Source organism: Megascapheus bottae, chromosome 4 (genome assembly GCF_031878675.1).
Source record: "Megascapheus bottae isolate mThoBot1 chromosome 4, mThoBot2.hap1, whole genome shotgun sequence".
Taxonomy (NCBI): Eukaryota; Metazoa; Chordata; class Mammalia; order Rodentia; family Geomyidae; genus Megascapheus; species Megascapheus bottae.
The window spans coordinates 40,004,203-40,022,608 of NC_143512.1; the positions used below are offsets into that span (position 1 = coordinate 40,004,203).

The 18,406-nt window shown below is 38.6% G+C and overlaps 1 protein-coding gene and 1 pseudogene across 2 annotated transcripts in view; both read left to right on the plus strand.

The window, feature by feature from the left end:
- The window catches only part of Arsb (arylsulfatase B), a 149,827-nt gene extending 136,750 nt beyond the window's left edge, over positions 1-13,077 (plus strand). For both annotated transcript variants that reach the window (XM_090331717.1, XM_090331718.1), the window contains exons 7-8: positions 10,709-10,831; positions 12,619-13,077. In XM_090331717.1, coding sequence (XP_090187843.1) covers positions 10,709-10,831; positions 12,619-12,884 — 389 coding nt within the window. In that variant the 3' untranslated portion in view covers positions 12,885-13,077. The remainder of the gene's footprint in view (positions 1-10,708; positions 10,832-12,618) is intronic.
- On the plus strand, positions 6,886-7,276 carry LOC150064307 (TIM double twin CX3C motif protein pseudogene; annotated as a pseudogene).
- Positions 13,078-18,406: the final 5,329 nt, after the last annotated feature.

Consider the following 18,406-nt stretch of genomic DNA (forward strand, 5'->3'; position numbering starts at 1 on the left):
GGCAATGGATGTTACTAACTAACCTAAAGTTTTCCTGTACATTACAAACATACTGGACAGGATTCCATATTAGAAAACATGTTGATTAACTCACTCTATGGAAAAACTGGGGGGGGGGTTCTCCTTATCTAGCCCAAATGAATAAATTTTACTGTGAATATGTGAAGACGGCATCATGCTGACAGGAAAAGGCAGGGGGTTGGTAACCATAGAAGGAAAAAGTCAATTTATCTCCATAAATTACAAAAATAATTTATAGAGAGAGCTTGCAGGTGGCTCATACCTATAATCTTAGCTACTTCAGAGGCTCAAACTTGAGAACCACAGTTAAGAGCTGCCTGAGCACATAAATCCCAGGATTCTTATCTCCATATAATCAGTACAAGGTACAAATAGGAGATCTATAACCAGCAGTGAAATGCCTGAGTGATAGCAAGCACAAGAGCATGAGACACTGAGTTCAAGCCCCTGTACTTTCACATGCCTCTGTGTACATGTGTGTGCCCTCCCCCCCCTCTCTCTCTCACACACACACACACACACACACACACACACACACACACACACACACAGAGCTTGGTGGAAACAGAGAAGACCAAGCAATAAGACAGGAAAGGGACTAACTCCTCCAAGTAGCAAACTCCTCCAAGTAGCATCCATCCCTAAATAATCTTTCCTCAGCATTGATCAAATTCTGGAATATGCTTATAAGGGAAATAGAAGTCTTCTCCAGACCTAGACAAGAGAAGTAGTTTTGCTTGCATTTTTTTTTTTTTTTTTTTTGCCAGTCCTGGGCTTGAGCTCAGAGCCTGAGCACTGTCCTTGGACTTTCTCAAGGCCAGAGCTTTACCACTTGAGCACCACTTCCGGCTTTTTTTTATGTGTGTGGTACCAAGGACTCGAACCTGTGTCTTCGTGCATGCTAGGCAGGCACTCTACCACTAGGCCAAACTCCCGGGCCCCATTGCTTCTTGTTTTTGTTTTATTTTTTTCTGGTTTAACAATGACTTCTGCCAACTTCCTTCTGCTCTCTTTTCCTACCTTTTCTTGGGTATAAGAAGATATTTTTAAAAAAGCATATTGTACTGATGATTGCATTCAATGCTAATTGCTAAATATCATTGCCCATTTCATGGAGCTATTGCAGAAATTGGGCTCATATACATCTTATCCTCAAAGCAATATCTTACATCTATAATCACATGGTAGGTGCTTATAAGTATTGGTTGTTATGCCGGGAGTTTGGCCTAGTGGTAGAGTGCTTGCCTAGCATGCACGAAGACCCAGGTTCAATTCCTCGGTACCACATACCTAGAAAAATGCCAGAAGTGGTGCTGAGGCTCAAGTGGTAGAGCTCTAGCCTTGAGAAAGTTTAAGGACAGTGCTCAGGCCCTGAGTTCAAGCCCAGGACTGGTAAAAAAAAATAAATATTGGTTGTTATTACCTTTACTGTTGATGGTAAACTTAGCAATATATCACATAGTTTTCTCAACACCATGTATATCTCATGTCACTTACTATTATAGAACTAATTTTATAGATAATAAACTGAAATGTGAGAAGTTCAGAGAGTTACCTGAAAGATGTCTAATTGGTAATAAAGTTTATCCCACGCTTTCTATATGATTGACCTAATATTAACCTTTTTCAGTATATTATCATGATGAAAAATGCCATAGACGCTATTGTCCCCATTATACAGATGAGTAAACTGAGGCCTAAGGAGGTCAGCTAACACAGGATCACACAGCCTGTGAGGCAGGAGGTGAGATTCAAACATAAGCAATCTGACTCCAAAAGTACCTGCTATATATGCATATGGAACATGGCCTTGGAGAGCAGGATGGTGGGATTCCACTTCCATCTCCTAGCCCTTTCTCACATCCTCATTAATGTCCATAGTGCTGTTTCCTTCATGGCCACTTCTGAAGCCCTACTTTCCAACAATGCCCCACTCATTCTACTTGGGCATCATTTCAGAGGGGAAGAGACCTGGCTAACCCATTCACTCTGTACAGCTGCTCAAGAATCCCCATCATCTGCCTACAACCTTCCTTGTAATCCTTAATTTCAGATTACCTACTCCCACACAAGCCCATTCTTCCCAACTCTGAGTTGCTTTGACTATAGAAACATCCCTGCATGATAGAAGCATGGCTTAAGAGGTAGAGTACATGCCTAGAAAGAGTAAGGCCCTGGTTTGAAAAGCTTCAATTATGCCAAAAATGAAAAGAAAACATAAAAATATTCCTTATTATATTAAGCCAAAATGGTACTTAATCTCTCTGTGATTCATTCTCATCCATAGGACAAGAAATGATGGCTTATCGGGCACTGAACTGGATGAAAAGCACTTAAAATAATGTGTGATCTGTGTTATGTTTGTTAAGGGTTTGCAGCTAGCACCATCATTTCAATTATGTCTCCATATTGCTTCCACTCTAGAAACCGTTATAGAATACATCCAGTCCTTCCTGAATTTATCCTTTCATTATTTTGTCAGCTGCAGCTTTCATCTCTTTGGATCCAGGAGATACTTGGTCGTAGGCTTCTTGATGACTTATATAATTCTTATTCCGTATATAATTCTTATTCCGTAGCATTCCATTGTGCCCAATGTGGATTGTTAAAACTACCCCTTCTTAGGTGCTGTTTGATACATCAGTGTCTGCCTCAGAAGCAAACTGGCTCTAGCTTGCTTTCATAATTGGATAGATATAAAGTTCACTATTCCTTTCTTGACAATCCATATAAGTATGTTATTTTCTTTGACATTAAAATATACTGCTTTCACTAAACTTCCCTTTCTTCTTTGCAGGTCAGTTAAGTTTATTTTTAAAGCATTGTCATTATGTTGTTAAAAAATTGGAAAGTTCCTGAAAAAATGTTAAATGAATTAAATCAGGCCGGGAGAGACAAAGAACACATGTTTTCCCTTATATATTTAGCTTATAAATTTAAAAGTAAATATGTTGGGTGACATGCAAGTAGATTCAAGGAAGAACTTATATAGTGTAATTCCCTAGAATGGCAAGGTCAAAGTTCAGAAAAATGAAACACTAGAAGTGAGTACTTGAAACAGATGGGATTAAGGGGAAAAGGGTAGACAAATAAAAGAGAAGATGGGAAAATGAAGTCAAGAATCTAATGTATATCCTACAAAATTAGGAAGAATGAGGGAAGAGGTGAGTAGGGGAGGAATGGGTGAGAATGTTGAAAGGGATGACATTAATCAATACATATTGTATTCATAAACTGATTTGTTAAATGGCAACTCCTGTATATAATTATTTAAAAATAATAATTTTTAAAGCTTCAGAGATTATGCACCAAAATGTTAATAGCAATTAATAAATTTGTAGGTAATTTTTATTTTATGCATTTTATGTTCTTATTATGTTTCTCTGTATATAAATTATCTATTAGAAAAGTGAGGTATTATAAAATACAATTTAACTATATTCCATTGTAATTTACAGAGACAGCTAAGAGAACAGAGTTGCCTTTTCTGGAGATCAGAATCTTCCCCGAGTACTCCTGAACCTTTCCCAATTTAGTGAACACCATTAATTAATGCCTTTCAAGCTACACAGTAACAAAGCTACACAAAAAGGATGCCCCACATTATTCTGAAAACTCATTAACTGCTTTCAGATTTTATTCACCTAAGAAGCTCTGTATATTTACTACCTGGTAATAGGGTGGGGCTTACCTTCATTTGCTCTAAAGATTTGTGCTTAGGTTATTACTCATTTCTAAAATCAGCACATGTGGCTAATCCATCTTATCACAATATTTCAGTCTGGTTAGAAAATTTTATTATCTGATCTGGATGCCAGTGACTCACGCTTCTAATCCTTGCTACTCAAGACGCTGAGATTTGAGGATCATGGTTCAAAGCCAGCCCTGGAATGAAAGTCTGTAAGACTCTTATCTCCAATTAACCACCAGAAAGCCAGAATTGGTGCTGTGGTTCAAGGGTAGGGCAGTAGCCTTGAGCTGAAGAGCTCAAGGACAGTGCCTACGTCCAGAGTTCAGGTCCCATGACCGACCAAAAAAAAAGAAGGAAAAAAAGAAAATTTTATTCTCTAAGATCACAGTTTAGAAGGAACAGCAAAAGGTTTCTGTCTCTGTTTCCCTTGAAATTCCCTGGTTTCTTCCCCAAAGTTAACAAACCCAGTAACGCTTTCTTTTCCAGAAAACTGGTGAGTTGATTATTTGGCTCTTTTCATGAAGGATCTCTAATCCTCTGAACCAGTTTTCTGCTCATGTTCTTTCTTCTCCTTTCCCTCATTTACTAACATACTCCTGTCTCTGGAGTTCTGCTTTGCTTTTGCTCTCCTCTCCAGACAGCTAATCCATTTCCAGGGTTCACCGGTCACTACCTGCAATAGGTAAATTAGAGTAGACTTTGAGCCTCTTATGCAGGGTCTGATCCTGCACCTCCAGTATGTAGTGGTTATCTCTGCTTTAAGCTCATATTACTTCCTCAGGTCAGTATTTTCAGTACCAGAACCATATTCCTCCCACTATTTCCTTGCCTATATTTATTCTACCAACACCAACAATGTTCTCCCAATCACAAAGCTGAAAACCTTAGGATATTAATTGTGTTATGTAACCATATATCAAGTATCTTGGGTTTTAACCTTTTAAATTTCTCTTGGAGCCAGGCACCAGTGGCTCATACCTGTAATACTAGCTACTCAGGGGGCTGAAATCTGAGGATCATGGTTTAAAGCCAGCCCAGGCAGAAAAGTCCCCATGAGACTTTTTTTTTAGCCAGTCCTGCCTGGGCCTTGAACTCAGGGCCTGAGCACTGTCCATGGGCTTTCTCAAGGCTAGAGCTCTACCACTTGAACCACAGCACCACTTCCAGCTTTTCTTCCTATGTATGTGGTACTGAGGAATCAAACCTGGATCTTTATGCACTCTACCACTAGGCAAAACTTCAATGCTCTATTACCATAATCATTAATCAACAAGTATTTCTCAAATCTGAATCTAGTCCAACTCTTCAAAGAACTTTTTAAAGTTTGTTAACATTCTAAGACATCTGTGCTTCATTCATTTCAGTTATTGGTCTCATACACTCAATTTAATAATCAAAACATCAAATTTAATATTCCAGTATTTCTTATTAATATAGACACAAAAATTCTCAACAAAAGACTAACAGATGGGATTTAGCAATAAATAAAAGGATTATATACCATAACCAAGTGGGATTTATCCCAGGAATGTAAGGTCAATCTAACAGCTGAAAACTAATTAATATGCCATGTCAACAGAATAAAAGGCGCACATATACACCATAATCATAATTGATGCAGAAAAGCCTTTGACAAAACTCAAAATCCCTTCATAATAAAAGCACTGAAACTAAGAATAGAAGGGTATTAACAGAGAACATTTACCAAAGACCTACAACAAACGTCATGCTTAAAGACTGAATGGTTTCCTCCTAAAATCAGGACTACAAGAATGTCTATTCTCACCATTTGTGTCACATATAGAGATTCTAACAAGGACGGCTAGGCAAAGAAAGGAAAATGAGATACCTAGATTATCAAGAAAGTAAAAAGTAGTGTTTGGTACCAGTACTGAGGATCAGAACCAAAAGGTTCACTATCACTTTAGTACTTGAGCCCACATCTCTGTTTATTTTGCTTTCATTTTGTTTTTTGAAATGAGGAGTCTTGTTAACTTTGCATATCTGATCTCAAATGCAATATCCTCCTGCCTTCACTTAGCCTGGAATTCATAGATGTGTACCACCATGCCTGGCTGAGGCAGGTATGCTAGAACTTTTTTATTTCAAAACTTATTTCCAGTGAAAGAGTGGCCCAGAAGTCTAGTACCTACCTAGCAAGCAGGAGGCCCTTAGTTCAAACCCCAAACCAAGCAAAAAACAAAAATAAATCCATTTACTCCTAAGTGCAGTCAGTCATCAAAACAGTGTCATTCTGGAGTAAGAATTTAAGCACGCCAGTCAATAGAATAGAAGTAAGCCCATAAATAAGCCTTCTACTTATAGTCAGTATTTGACAAAGATCCAAAATAATCAAGCAACAGTTTCTTCAACAAATAATGCTGGGACACCTAGAAATCTACAGACAAAAGAATGATGTTATGCTCTTGTCTCCCACATCCATAAAAGTAATTTTAAATAGATCAAAGCCCTAAACCTAAGAGCTAAAACTATAAATTCTAAAAAGAAAGCATATATGTAAGTCTTTGTGATCTTAGATAAGCCAGTAGTTTCTTAGATATCTCACCAAAAATAATAACAAAGTAGAAATTTATTAAAATTAATGGGTGAGGTCATGGCTGAAGTGGTGGAGAGCCTAACTAGTACAAAGCCCTGAGTTCACAACCTTCCAAAAAAGGAAAAACCCACCAACTTTTTGTTTCAAAGGATACCAACAAGAAATTAAAGGGACAATCTACAGAAAGGGATTGTTTGCATCTGATGAAAGACTTGTATCTAGAATATATAAAGATTTCTTACAACCAAATGTCAGAGACAACTCAAAAGTGGGCTAAAGATTTATGGTAAGATAGAAAAACCTAGAAGACATTGTGCTAAGTGAAATAAGCCAGCTGCAGAATTACAAAGACTGAATGATTTCTTATATGTACATCTAAAGAAGCAGAACTCAGAAAAAGACAAAAGAACAGTGGCTTCTAATGGCTGGTACAAACTTTTAATTATAAGATGAAGTTCTGCAGATCTGATGGTGATTGTATTATATTATAATATATTATATAATATGATATTATATATCATACATTTGAAATTTACTAAACAAGTAGTTCTTAGGTATTCTCACATAAAAGTTAAATATGTGGGTGGGCACTGGCACGGCACAGCGCGGGGTCACCATGGCAGAGATGCAGCAGCTCCAGGCGCAGGAGGTGGTGGACTCCCTGGTGAAGAGTGTGGAGAGAGAGAACATCTGGAAGATGCAGGGCCTTATGTTCCGGTGCAGCGCCACCTGCTGTGAAGATAACCAGGCGTGCATGCAACAGGTCCACCAGTGCATTGAGCGCTGCCATGCACTTCTGGCCTTGGTGACCAGTGAGTTGGAAAAGTTCCCGATGCACTATGCATTGTAATGACAAAGCCAAAGATTCAATAGATGCAGGGAATAAGGAGCTTCAGGTGAAACAGCAGCCGGACAGTTGTGTGACCAAGTGTGTGGATGACCACATGCACCTCATCTCAACTAGGACCAAGAAGATGAAGGAGTCTCTATCATCCATTGGAAAATAAAAGTCTTTGCTAGTGACCATGGGGCTCAGGGCAGGAATCTATTTAATAAGAGAAATGGGAATTTTAGTCTTATAAGCAAAGTTTATAAATGAAGAAATTAAGGATGACAACAAGTTTAAGGCATATTTCACTTGCCTGTGGACCCTGGTTCTATTATGTTTTCATTACAGAAAGTGAAATGGAAAACACTGGTGCTAAACTTTGAGTCATAATACCATGGAAGAGTGTTCTAAATTTATGTGGCAAATGCTTTTCTTGAATGTAGAGATCTCCCAGGTAACAACCCAGAGATCCTTCGAGTACCATGTTTTCACTATTACACAGGTTGCGAGAATTTGGCATGTTCCTATAACCAGACGCCAATCTGGTCAAGTTTGAGGAGAGATGTGTCTATGGCCAATTCCTGTTTACTATTAGGTATCAGGACATAAGTTTCTATGAGTTGTAAAGCAAATTCCAGTAGAACACTCATTTAGAAGGGGAAAAATGCTTAGTTTTGCTCAGTTTTGTTTTATATACAATTGCAGGGGGCAGATTTAAGCTATAGATTTAGAAGAAACAATAGTTTGGATGAGAATGTGAATGGTTCCTTTTGCCATCAAGATATAAATTTGAAATTCTGACATTGAATTTCTCATTACAAAATCATAATGGTCAGTGTCACACTTGAGGGTGGAAAGCAAAGCTGCCTCCACTAGCTAATAGACCCTGCAGCTTTTTGTAACAGAGGATAAGGTGGTCTTGACAGTCATGCTTCTCATTGCAGGGAGGGGGATACATAAATGCAGTATTCAGTAATAAATACTAAAATAGGAATTATTATCTAGTAAAGAGAATTGTAAAATACTAGAATCCAAAAGCCCTAGATTTTGTAGAACAGAATGGAATAAAAGCCTAATAAACCCAACATGATTAACGTAGCCCCTGAATTAATAGAGCCCAATGGAAATCCTACCTTGGGCACAAGAAAATCGAAATTTAAGCAACTTAAGGTGAGAAAAGCTATGATTCCTTTAGAGCCAAGAACATAGACACAAATTCATTAACAGATAGCAGTTTGCCTGGAGTCTTTACCACAAGTGGTGTTCTGACCCTAACATAGCAGGGCACCTTATCTTTAGGGACTATGTTATCTATCTCTCTTTTTTTTAACCAACTTATTACTTGAAATTATAAGAGCCTATTTGCTGTGCCAAGGCTGTGAGATATATATAGATATATATAGATATAACTTTCTCAGTATGCTTGTTACATGTGAAATAAATTTGTTACGATATCCAAAAACAAAAAAGTTAAATATGTGAAGTAATGAATATGTTATTTAGGTTGAGGAAATTATTTCACAAAACATATTTATCAAAACACCAAGTTTCATATGCTAGATATATGTTGATCATAATTTTTTTAAGTTCTTAAAAATGAGCAAAGGATGGACTGGGAGTTTGGCCTAGTGGTGGAGTGCTTGCCTAGCATGCACAAAGACCTGGATTCTATTCCTCAATATCACATTCATAGAAGACAGTAGATAAGTAACAATTCTTAAGTCTGAAAATATTAAGTATAAGCTGTGAAGAAATGGTGACAGTACTAGTAGGAGGGCCAATTGGTATGTGCTATAAAGTTGAAAGTATAGGTACCTTTCAAATACACAGTTCTATACTCAGTCGCCAGAGAAATCCCCACATGTGTGCAAAAGAAATTATGTTCATTGCAGGATAATTAAAAATAGCAAATAATAATGATATGAATTTTTAATGCCTATCAAAGGAGAATAGATAATGTGTTATTTTATATAGTGTTATTGAATAGGTAAGATGAATATATATGCATACATAATAACAGTTCTAAAAACAATAGCAAATGACAAAGCAAGATGTAGAATATGCATATGTATTGCAGAACACAACGTACATATATCCTTCTAAAAGCATAAAGCAGCACTGTATATATTCCTTTTCACATACACATGCTCCTGCATTTTCAAATAGCTGAGGGTACACTGACATTATGACAGTAGCAGCTGCTGGGGAGTGGCTACAGGGACTAAACCAAGGAGGGAGAAAATGAAAACTTTGTCTTTGTTGTCCAATTTATTTTATTAAAATAAATGTAAATATGGAAAAATATAACCCCTATTTATTATAGATGATGCCTTACAAGTGGTCATTATATTATTCCCTGATACTTTCTAAAATTCTCCATTAAAAAAAATGAAGTTGAGATAGTAGTATTTTTCATTGTTTAGTCTTAAACTTATTTATTGTTTGGGTATTTTATGATCCTGTTTGTTTTAAGGAAAAGATATATATATAAGGCTAAGATAGCTGCTTCCTTCGTTTGCTTATGTTCACAAAATGTGTTTGTTTTATTTAACATTCTTTAGTATGAAAGCATGGCCTTTATACAAACTTGTAAGGAGTAAGATATAAGGGTTCACGGTTTCACCACCATCTGTGTTTTAAGAGCTTGCTTCCTATGATAGACATCCTCACTTACCTTGCTGGAGCCAAAATATTCACAAGCTGAGAAGCAAGAGGTCAAAAAGGTTTTCCTCTTGGTGTGTGATTCTTAAGGCTAAAACTGCTGATGTTTATTTGTCTCCTCCACATGACTCCTCAGGGTTGCTTGTCGAGACTGACCACATGTCTCTTTTTCCACCCAGTTATGCTTTCTGTGTAAAACTGCACAAATGGAAGAACACTACTTAGAATGCATGAGGCTCTGAGTTCAAACCCTAGTACCACACACATATACATATAAACACATAAGTGATTTAAAATTTATCCTTATGCCCATGGTTATCCTGTCTGAAGAGTCAGCTAAGTGTTCACTTACTCTTAAGATTTCCTCCATATAGTTTAAACATAAATATATGTACTTTTTTCATAGCAGGCTTAAACTCCATAGCTTGAGATAATATTTTAGGGGCTGGAGGCATCATCTAAATGGTACAGTACCTTCCTCAAAAGCACCAAGGCCTGATTTTAATCCCCAATACCTCAAAAAAATGAGTATTTTATAATTTTTATACTATTATATAGGTATAACTATACACAAAACACATTTAATTTATACGTTTAAGAAGAAAAAACCACCTACCCTCACAGAAACCACAAACACAGCTCACTTCTGTAACAGAACACTGTTCTGCATATAGCCATCTGTATATTGGCAGAACACAGCGATTTTAGGGATGAATTAGTATTCTAATCTCTGGGATTTCCTTTATATTTGTGGTGGTTTAAGACTGACAGTTAATGTAACTATAGCTTTCTGTTTATATTTAATAAAAGATTCATTTCCGTGGCAGGACATATTTGCATGCCAATGTTGAATAGAAGCTACTGTTCTTCAAGAATGATATAAAATGGCGATTTATAATGACCCAGTCCAATAATAGCAATCTAACTGCTTCAAACTTTTTCTTCCCAGGTCCTGGTAACAGCCTGGCTCCAGCAAAGGATAATTCTTCTCTTCTGGAATATTTAGCCTTTAACACTTCTATCCATGCTGCAATTAGACACAGAAACTGGAAACTCCTCACAGGCTCCCCAGGTAGAAGATTTTGCTTAGTCAACATCTCTTCTGCAATGGATAGGGGAGGATTGTGTCCTCTGGATGCGATCTCCTATCTGCACTCTTGGGATTCCCCTTCTTAAATGGAAAGGGAAGACCTTTAGCCTTATTTTTCTAACCATTCCTGCCTCCTACCTGGTTTCACAGGGCTCTTAATCTTCACTCTCCTGTCATGTTGCTCAAACACCAGAAATGGTAACTAGCCCTTTAAACATTTTATGATTATGATTAAAATTTGTCATTAGAAAACAACTCTATTCACGGGTCCTTAAGACAGCCTGTTCCTGATGATACCTTTCCATTGTTGTCATGGGCCAAGTAGGCCGTCCTACCAGAACATCAAGGAAAAGCTCACCAAAACAATGACTTCCCTTTCAAAAAAAATATATTTCTAGGGCTGCTGAATGAAGTAGTAATGAAATTGTTTCACTGGCAGTCCTGACCCCAGAATAATTTGGGGGGAAAGGAATTAACTGTAGTGAAATGTAAAGAAGAAATGCCACTCAAATGCTTCATAGGAAAAGATGGATTTCAAGTTATATATGGGAGTCAAGTACAGCACATCTAGCTAACAGAGAATCCCTGGAAGCTAAACTCTCAGCTGCGGAAGGAGGCTGTTTCCCTGGTTGCTTTATCTCAGAAAGACAGGTCTCCCAGTGCCCTCGCTCCCTCCCTCCCTTCCTCCTTCCCTCCTTCCTTTCCTCCCTTCTTCCCTTGCTCCCTCCCTCATTTTAGAAAGGATTTATTTTTGTGAAACAAGGTTAAAATAAGGATAAATGGAGGCGAAACATTTACTGTTCCCGTCAGGAAATGGGAATTTAAACATTCCAAGTGACTATTCTTATCTAGTTTTTATATTTTTGAGTTGGGCAATCTAGTGGTCTTGCAAATCCTGATCCTTCTCTGATGGGTTTGGGTGGGTAAGATGGGTAACCTTCTGTATCTGCTAATCCTGTCACTTGAAAAAGGAGGTGTGGTGAGAGGAGTACTTTTCCGCTTTTTCAGTTTACCTCCTAATTTTAACTTCAAGTCTGGTGCTGCAAAAGGACACTTTTTCAAAACATTGTCAATATTGGGAATGATGGCTGAAGCTATATATTAGCAATGCTTAGTATGAGAGTATTCTTGGCACTTACAGTATAACAATTCTTCATCATTTGGAAGTAATGTGAGACATTTTACGTTACTAGTTTATGCTTACTAAATACCAGCAAATGGTTACCCCCGTTCATTGTGACAATTAAAAATATTCCCTCACATGGAATATGTACACACATTTCTAGATGTCTCTGGTTATAAAGCAATAAGATACACACACACACACACACACACACACACACACACACACACACATATTTTTTTGTGGGTCATGGGGCTTGAACTCGGCCTGGGCGCTGTCCCTGCGCTCTTCAGCTCAAGGCTACCATCCTACCCTTGAGCCAAACCTCACTTCATGTTTTCTAGAGGTTAATTGGAGATAAGAGTCTGAGGTCCTTTTGTGACCAGGCTGGCTTTGAACCTTGATCCTCAGATCTCAGCCTCCTGAGTAGCTAGGATTACAGGCATGAGCCACTGCGCCTGGCAAGACATGTGTTTTTAAACACTGAAAGTCAGAGTCTATGGCAAGTCTAGAGATGGCACCAGGGGTCACATCTTTACATGTCCACACACATAAGCCAGCACAGCCTTGTCCCCAGACTCTCCCTGAAAGTAGAATCTGCTCTAATGCTTGTCTCCCACAATAAACACTTCTGTTTCTTTGCCAGGATGCGGTTTCTGGTTCCCCCCACCATCTCAATCTAATAATTCTGAGATGCCTTCATTGGATCCACCATCCAAGACCCTCTGGCTCTTTGATATTGATCGGGATCCAGAAGAAAGGCATGACCTGTCCAAAGAAAACCCCCACATCGTCAAGAAGCTCCTTTCTCGCCTGCAAGACTACCAGAAGCACTCAGTGCCAGCCTACTACCCTGCAGACGACCTCCGTTGTGATCCCAGGGACACTGGTGTGTGGGGCCCTTGGATGTAGCTGAGGTTAGATTTGGGGGAAGTTGTGACATCTTTCTGTTTAAAGCTGGAATTCAGGCCTTGATCTGAAGCTTATCTCCTTTATTGTCCTTCCTGGGTTCACCTGATCCCTTTCCTAACTCCAAAACCACACCAAGGAATCCAGTGTCAATTACTAGTGCATTTCAGAAGCCAATAAAATCTGGAAGACTCTGCTGTTGGCTGAAGTTTGTGTGTGGGGACTAGAGTTGCCAGGTTCATTGCTGCTTCATAAGCTGAGGGGCAACTGGAAATTTGACTTGACATAGAAAGTTCCTATTGAGTCCTGGATGCTGGAACAGCTGGCTCTTTTTGCCTCAAGTTATATTTCAGATTTCCCACTCTCATTAAACCAGTTTTATTGGAATGACTCGCATTTCTTGTAACAAATGAGGGAGCAGACAGTTGTTCATGGCTCTGTTGGCCAGGCGCTCGTCCTGTCTGTGAGAGATCATGTTCAGGCATTTCAAGTTAGTGACCCTCTCAGCTCCTCCCCGCCCCCGCACTCAGCTCATCATTGCATTATAAGGCTCATTTCCTTAAGACATAGAAATGTTGACCTTACACCTTGGTTTTGGCTTCTGAAATAAAAATGTGTTTATCTTACCCTTGCCCCAGCCATTTCTCATGCTATTTTAGACTTTTCTTTTGTGTGTGGGGGGGGTCATGGCCTTGTCACTGTCCCTGAGCTCTTCAGCTCAAGGCTACCACTCTACCCATGAGCCAAGTCCCACTTCCCATTTTCTAGAGGTTAATTGGAGGTAAGAGTCTCAGGTCCTTTTGTGCCTGGGCTAGCTTTGAGTCTTGATCCTCATATCTCAGCCTCCTGAGTAGCTAGGATTACAGGCATGAGCCACTGTGCCGGCTTTCTATTTGGACTTCTTATCACCCCAGTTCCCTAGTGACTATTTCCTGCCATACCTTATGAGACCAGTGTCCTAGGCCTGAGAATGCTACATTACTGTCCATTGTGAGTACTCTGAGCTGTGGAATACCCCTCAAACCTATCCAGAAAAGGTGGCTGAGTCACTTTGTAATTATGTTTGTGAGGAACCCAAGAGGAATGGATGGGGAGCAAGTGAGTCTGTGAAATCTCTTTAGGGAGATTTCTTCAAAGTTGCAGGGAGTTCCGCAACTGTTTTGGCTATATTGCCTACCACTTTATGAGCTGTGTTGCTATTTCTGAGCAGGAAAGGAACAGTTTGTCCAGAAACGATGGAAGTGACCGTTTGAATAAGGAAATGGCCAATGTCTGGATAAAGCAGAGGAAAGCCACTCACATTTCTTATTCTCTGCCTTGTTGCTTGTATTGGGATTCTGGGAGAAAAGAGGTACAGTTTGACCTTCAACCCTTTCTCAGTCTCACTGACATTCTAGTAATGTCAGAGTGACAAATTAAGTAGAAGTACAAAACTCTGTTCTTTGTTAGTACCACTTTTACTCTCAAGCCTGTGCCAGAGAATGTGAACCACTGATCCTAAATATTGCCTCTTCAACCTCCTTATCCCAGGCCTATAGTGGCATTAGTCTTCAAGGACTGGAGGCCTCACTACTGTCTGTCACACACTCCCTGTCATAATCCCAAAAGCTGTCCCCAATTCTAGATCGTAGTTGTTGCATATTGTAAGAATGTTCTGCATTGAGTAGATTTTAAAAGAGTTTAAGGAGAAACTATTTAAAAGCCATTATCTAAGATTTTGTTCTGTCCATAACAGAATAAGCTTATTAGATTTTTTTCTTTAAGCAAAGATTCACATATTGTCATTAGGAGTATTAATGTTATTTCTTTATTTTTTAATTTTTTTTGGCCAGTCCTGGGTTTTTAACTCAGGACCTAAGCACTATCCTTGGGCTTTCTCAAGGCTAGAGCTCTACCATTTGAGCCACAGCACCACTTTGAGCTTTTTCTATAAATGTGGTACCAAGGAATCAAACCATAATCTTGGTGCATGCTAAGCAAGCATTCTACCACTAGGCCAAACTCCCGACCCATGTTATTTCTTTTTAAATTGGTTTAGCTTTGAAGGGTTTTTTTTTTAATTTAAAGTAGTTCTTGATTACTCCATGATTGTTCTAGACTTGAGAAACAAAATCAAATGATAGCCAGAGCTATGGGGCTGCTACTTGGAACAGTGTCAAAGTTCTGCACCCACATAGTAACAGTGACTTCAGAACATTGTGAATGTACTTAACACCACAGAACTGTACACTTAGAAACTGGGACCATGGTAAATTTAATGTTATGAGGGTTTATCACAGTTGTTTTAAATTCGCAAATTTTATGGTGTGTGAGTTATAGCCAGTAAAACTGTTATATAAATAACTATAGCAAAAATATCAGTCAAAACAGTTGACCAGGGCCGGGAGTTTGGCCTAGTGGTAGAGTGCTTACCTAGCATGCACAAAAACCCAGGTTTAGTTCCTCAGTACCACATACATAGAAAAAGCCAGAAGTGGTGCTGTGGCTCCAGTGGCAGAGCTCTAGCTTCAGAAAGCCCAAGGATAGTGCTCAGGCCCTGGATTCAAGCCCCAGAACTGGCAAAAGAAATACAGTTGACCAGACATTGTCCTAGATACCACTATAGTTGAGTTAATGGTGCACTTCTGTGGTTCCATCTACTCAGGTGGCAGAGGTGAAAGAATCTCAATAAGGCCAGCACAAGCAAAAGTGCAGGATCCTATCTGAAAAACAAACTAAAAGCCAAAGGACTGGGAGATATGATTCAAGTGGTGGTAGAGCATTTTTCTGCATGCAGAAAGCCCTTCATAAATCTTTAGTACTAGGGGGAAAATGCTGTAAACCATGGTATTGACTAGGTAGGAACAAAAACAATGTGATAAAAAAGTGTCTAATTTTCTGTTACAGTGTAACAAATTAGTTTCCCAAGTTAAACAGCTTAAAATAATACTATTGTTTCACACACTGTGAGGGGACTTGTGGCTTTTCATGAGCAGTTTTCCAGCAGTTACACAGAGATATAAGCATATGAAGGTGTGGGTGGAACTGGAGGGCCCCCATCTGAGATGAGTCACTTGCCAGGCTTTTGGCCAGTAACCTCAGTTCCTTGCATGTGGTCATCACCAGAAACTGCTTAAATGGTTTCACAAAAGGCAGATGACTTCCACCACAGCAAGTAATCTGGAGAGAGAGGTAGCAAGGAGTGGCTACAGGACCTTTTATCACTTACTCTTTTGTTGCACAGTCACTTCCAGCTCTTTACTGTTCATCATAAATGTCACTAAATTCAGCCCATAGTCAAGGAGAGAAGAATCCTACTTTATGAAACAATGATTATAGTTACAGATGTGTTTATGGGTATAATACACATTGTAGCCTCCTGGTGAAGAGATCATCTAAGCAAGTCCATGTACATTTATCATATACCATATGCATACCATATATATTTATTAAAGATAGGTGGTAGGAAAAGGAAACAACTTTGCTACTTAAAGGTAAAATGACCACAGATCTCTTAATATCTATGACTCACTTTTCCCTTTGTAAAGAGATACGAAGATTTAGATAATCCCTATAGTCTCCCTATTTCCACAAAAATGCCTGTCGTGGTAGATGCTCTTTAAATGCTAGTTTGGTTGACTGTAAAATGGCTGAACCTCAAGGATATGAAATAATATCATACCAAAAATAGTCTGAGGTTATATGCAATTCTAAAAACATTCATTTTCAGAAATGATTATACTACAGCTTGGATCTTGACCATCCTTGAAATAACCACATTTGAGAACTTCGTTCATGGACCATGGTGTTGTTGGGATGTGGTGGAGCCTTTAGCAGACAGGGCCTAATAAAAAGAAATTAGTCATTTGGGAGTTTGCCCTCACAGAGGACACTGGAACCCTGACCCTCCCACATCTCCTTTCTAGCCAACATGAGGAGAGGAATTTTTTCTCACCATGATGTGCTGATTACCACAGAACCAAAAGCAATGGCCAAACAACTATGGACTGAAGATGTCGGGATTGGATGCCAAGTAGAGCTTTTCCTTTTTATTTTTTTCCCAGTCCTGAGGTGCCAGGATCTTCTGTATGCTAGGCAATTGCTTTACTGATGAACTATACCCCCAGCCCAAACCTTTTGTTTTTATAAGTTGATTTATAAGTTGTATTTGTTACAGTAACAGGAAGCTGACTAACCCATATTATAATAAAAATTACTAATTTTTTGAGTTTCTTCTGTAATTCAGTCATTATGCTATGTGCTTTATTTAATAGTTAGGATAATCTTGTTTATTGTAATGTAATTATAAACATAATTAATGTATGGAAAAATGAATTTAATCTTGTGTGTTTATTTATGTTTTGTTTATGTTTTGAGATACTCTCACTGTGTACCCCAGGCCAGCCTTGAACTTGGAATCCTCCTGCCCCAGCTGCTGAGTGCTGGGATTACAGATGTGTCTCACCATGTCTGACTCTCCATTCAGTCATAATTGTAAAAGCCTTACTTGACTTTCACCTTTTCCATTGTTCTCAATATCTAGTCTTTGTAAAGTTTTTTAAATGAAGAAAACAAAAGGAATGATTTTGTATCTTTTTATAGGGAACATCAGAAAAATAACTCTTCTTCATCAAAAGACAGATGGACAAACAAAATATGGCATATTTGTAATGGAATATTTTTCACTCATTAAAGGGAATGGAGTTCTAGTACATTCCACAACACATACTAACTTTGAAAATACTATTCTAAGCAAAAGAAGACAAATATTATATGATTGCACACATATGAAATGTTAAGACTAGGCACATTGATATAAACAAAGTAAATTAGAGGTTGTCAGTCTCGGGGCGACAGATGAGGGTAGAATGGTTTAGGGATATGTTTTAAGTTTTGCAACTGGATAATTGTGATGATTACACAGTATTGTGAATATATATACTCAAGCCACTGAGTAGATTACAGCAGCAAATTTTATGTTCTATGTGTATCCTTTGTGGGGTTATCCATTTATTAGAGTCTGGCTAGAAATGCATTAATCTACTTATAAGGCACAGATGATTTGAAAGAACCTCACTAGATGTTAGTGTTTTCTGTATAAACACTTTTATTCTTTTATTCTTTCCTCCCAGTATGAACACACTCCATCCCTTGAATCTGGCCCTGAGCATCCTCTTAAATCCGCCAGTGTGTCTGCACGTTGTGCTTCAAGGTCACTGTGGGGCAGTTCATCCTTCTCTCTTCTCTGCTTTCTCTTCATTTCCAAACCTAAAGATCCCCACTCATGGAAAGATTTTCCTAACCCTGAGGAACTGGGATGGATGTGCCTGACCTGCAGGTCTCAGTAAATATCACCCTGTGTCATATTGTATGTCTAAATGTCTCCTGTCTGTTTTGTTTAATGGAATATCTGTCTCATAATCCAATGCTTGGCACTAAACACTAATAAAGTAGTGTTCGGTTTATTGGTTCCGTAGGACCCAATCAGCTTCTGATTTGAGGATGCCATTTTAGTCCTAGGTTTCATAATCTGGTTCTTGTTCCAA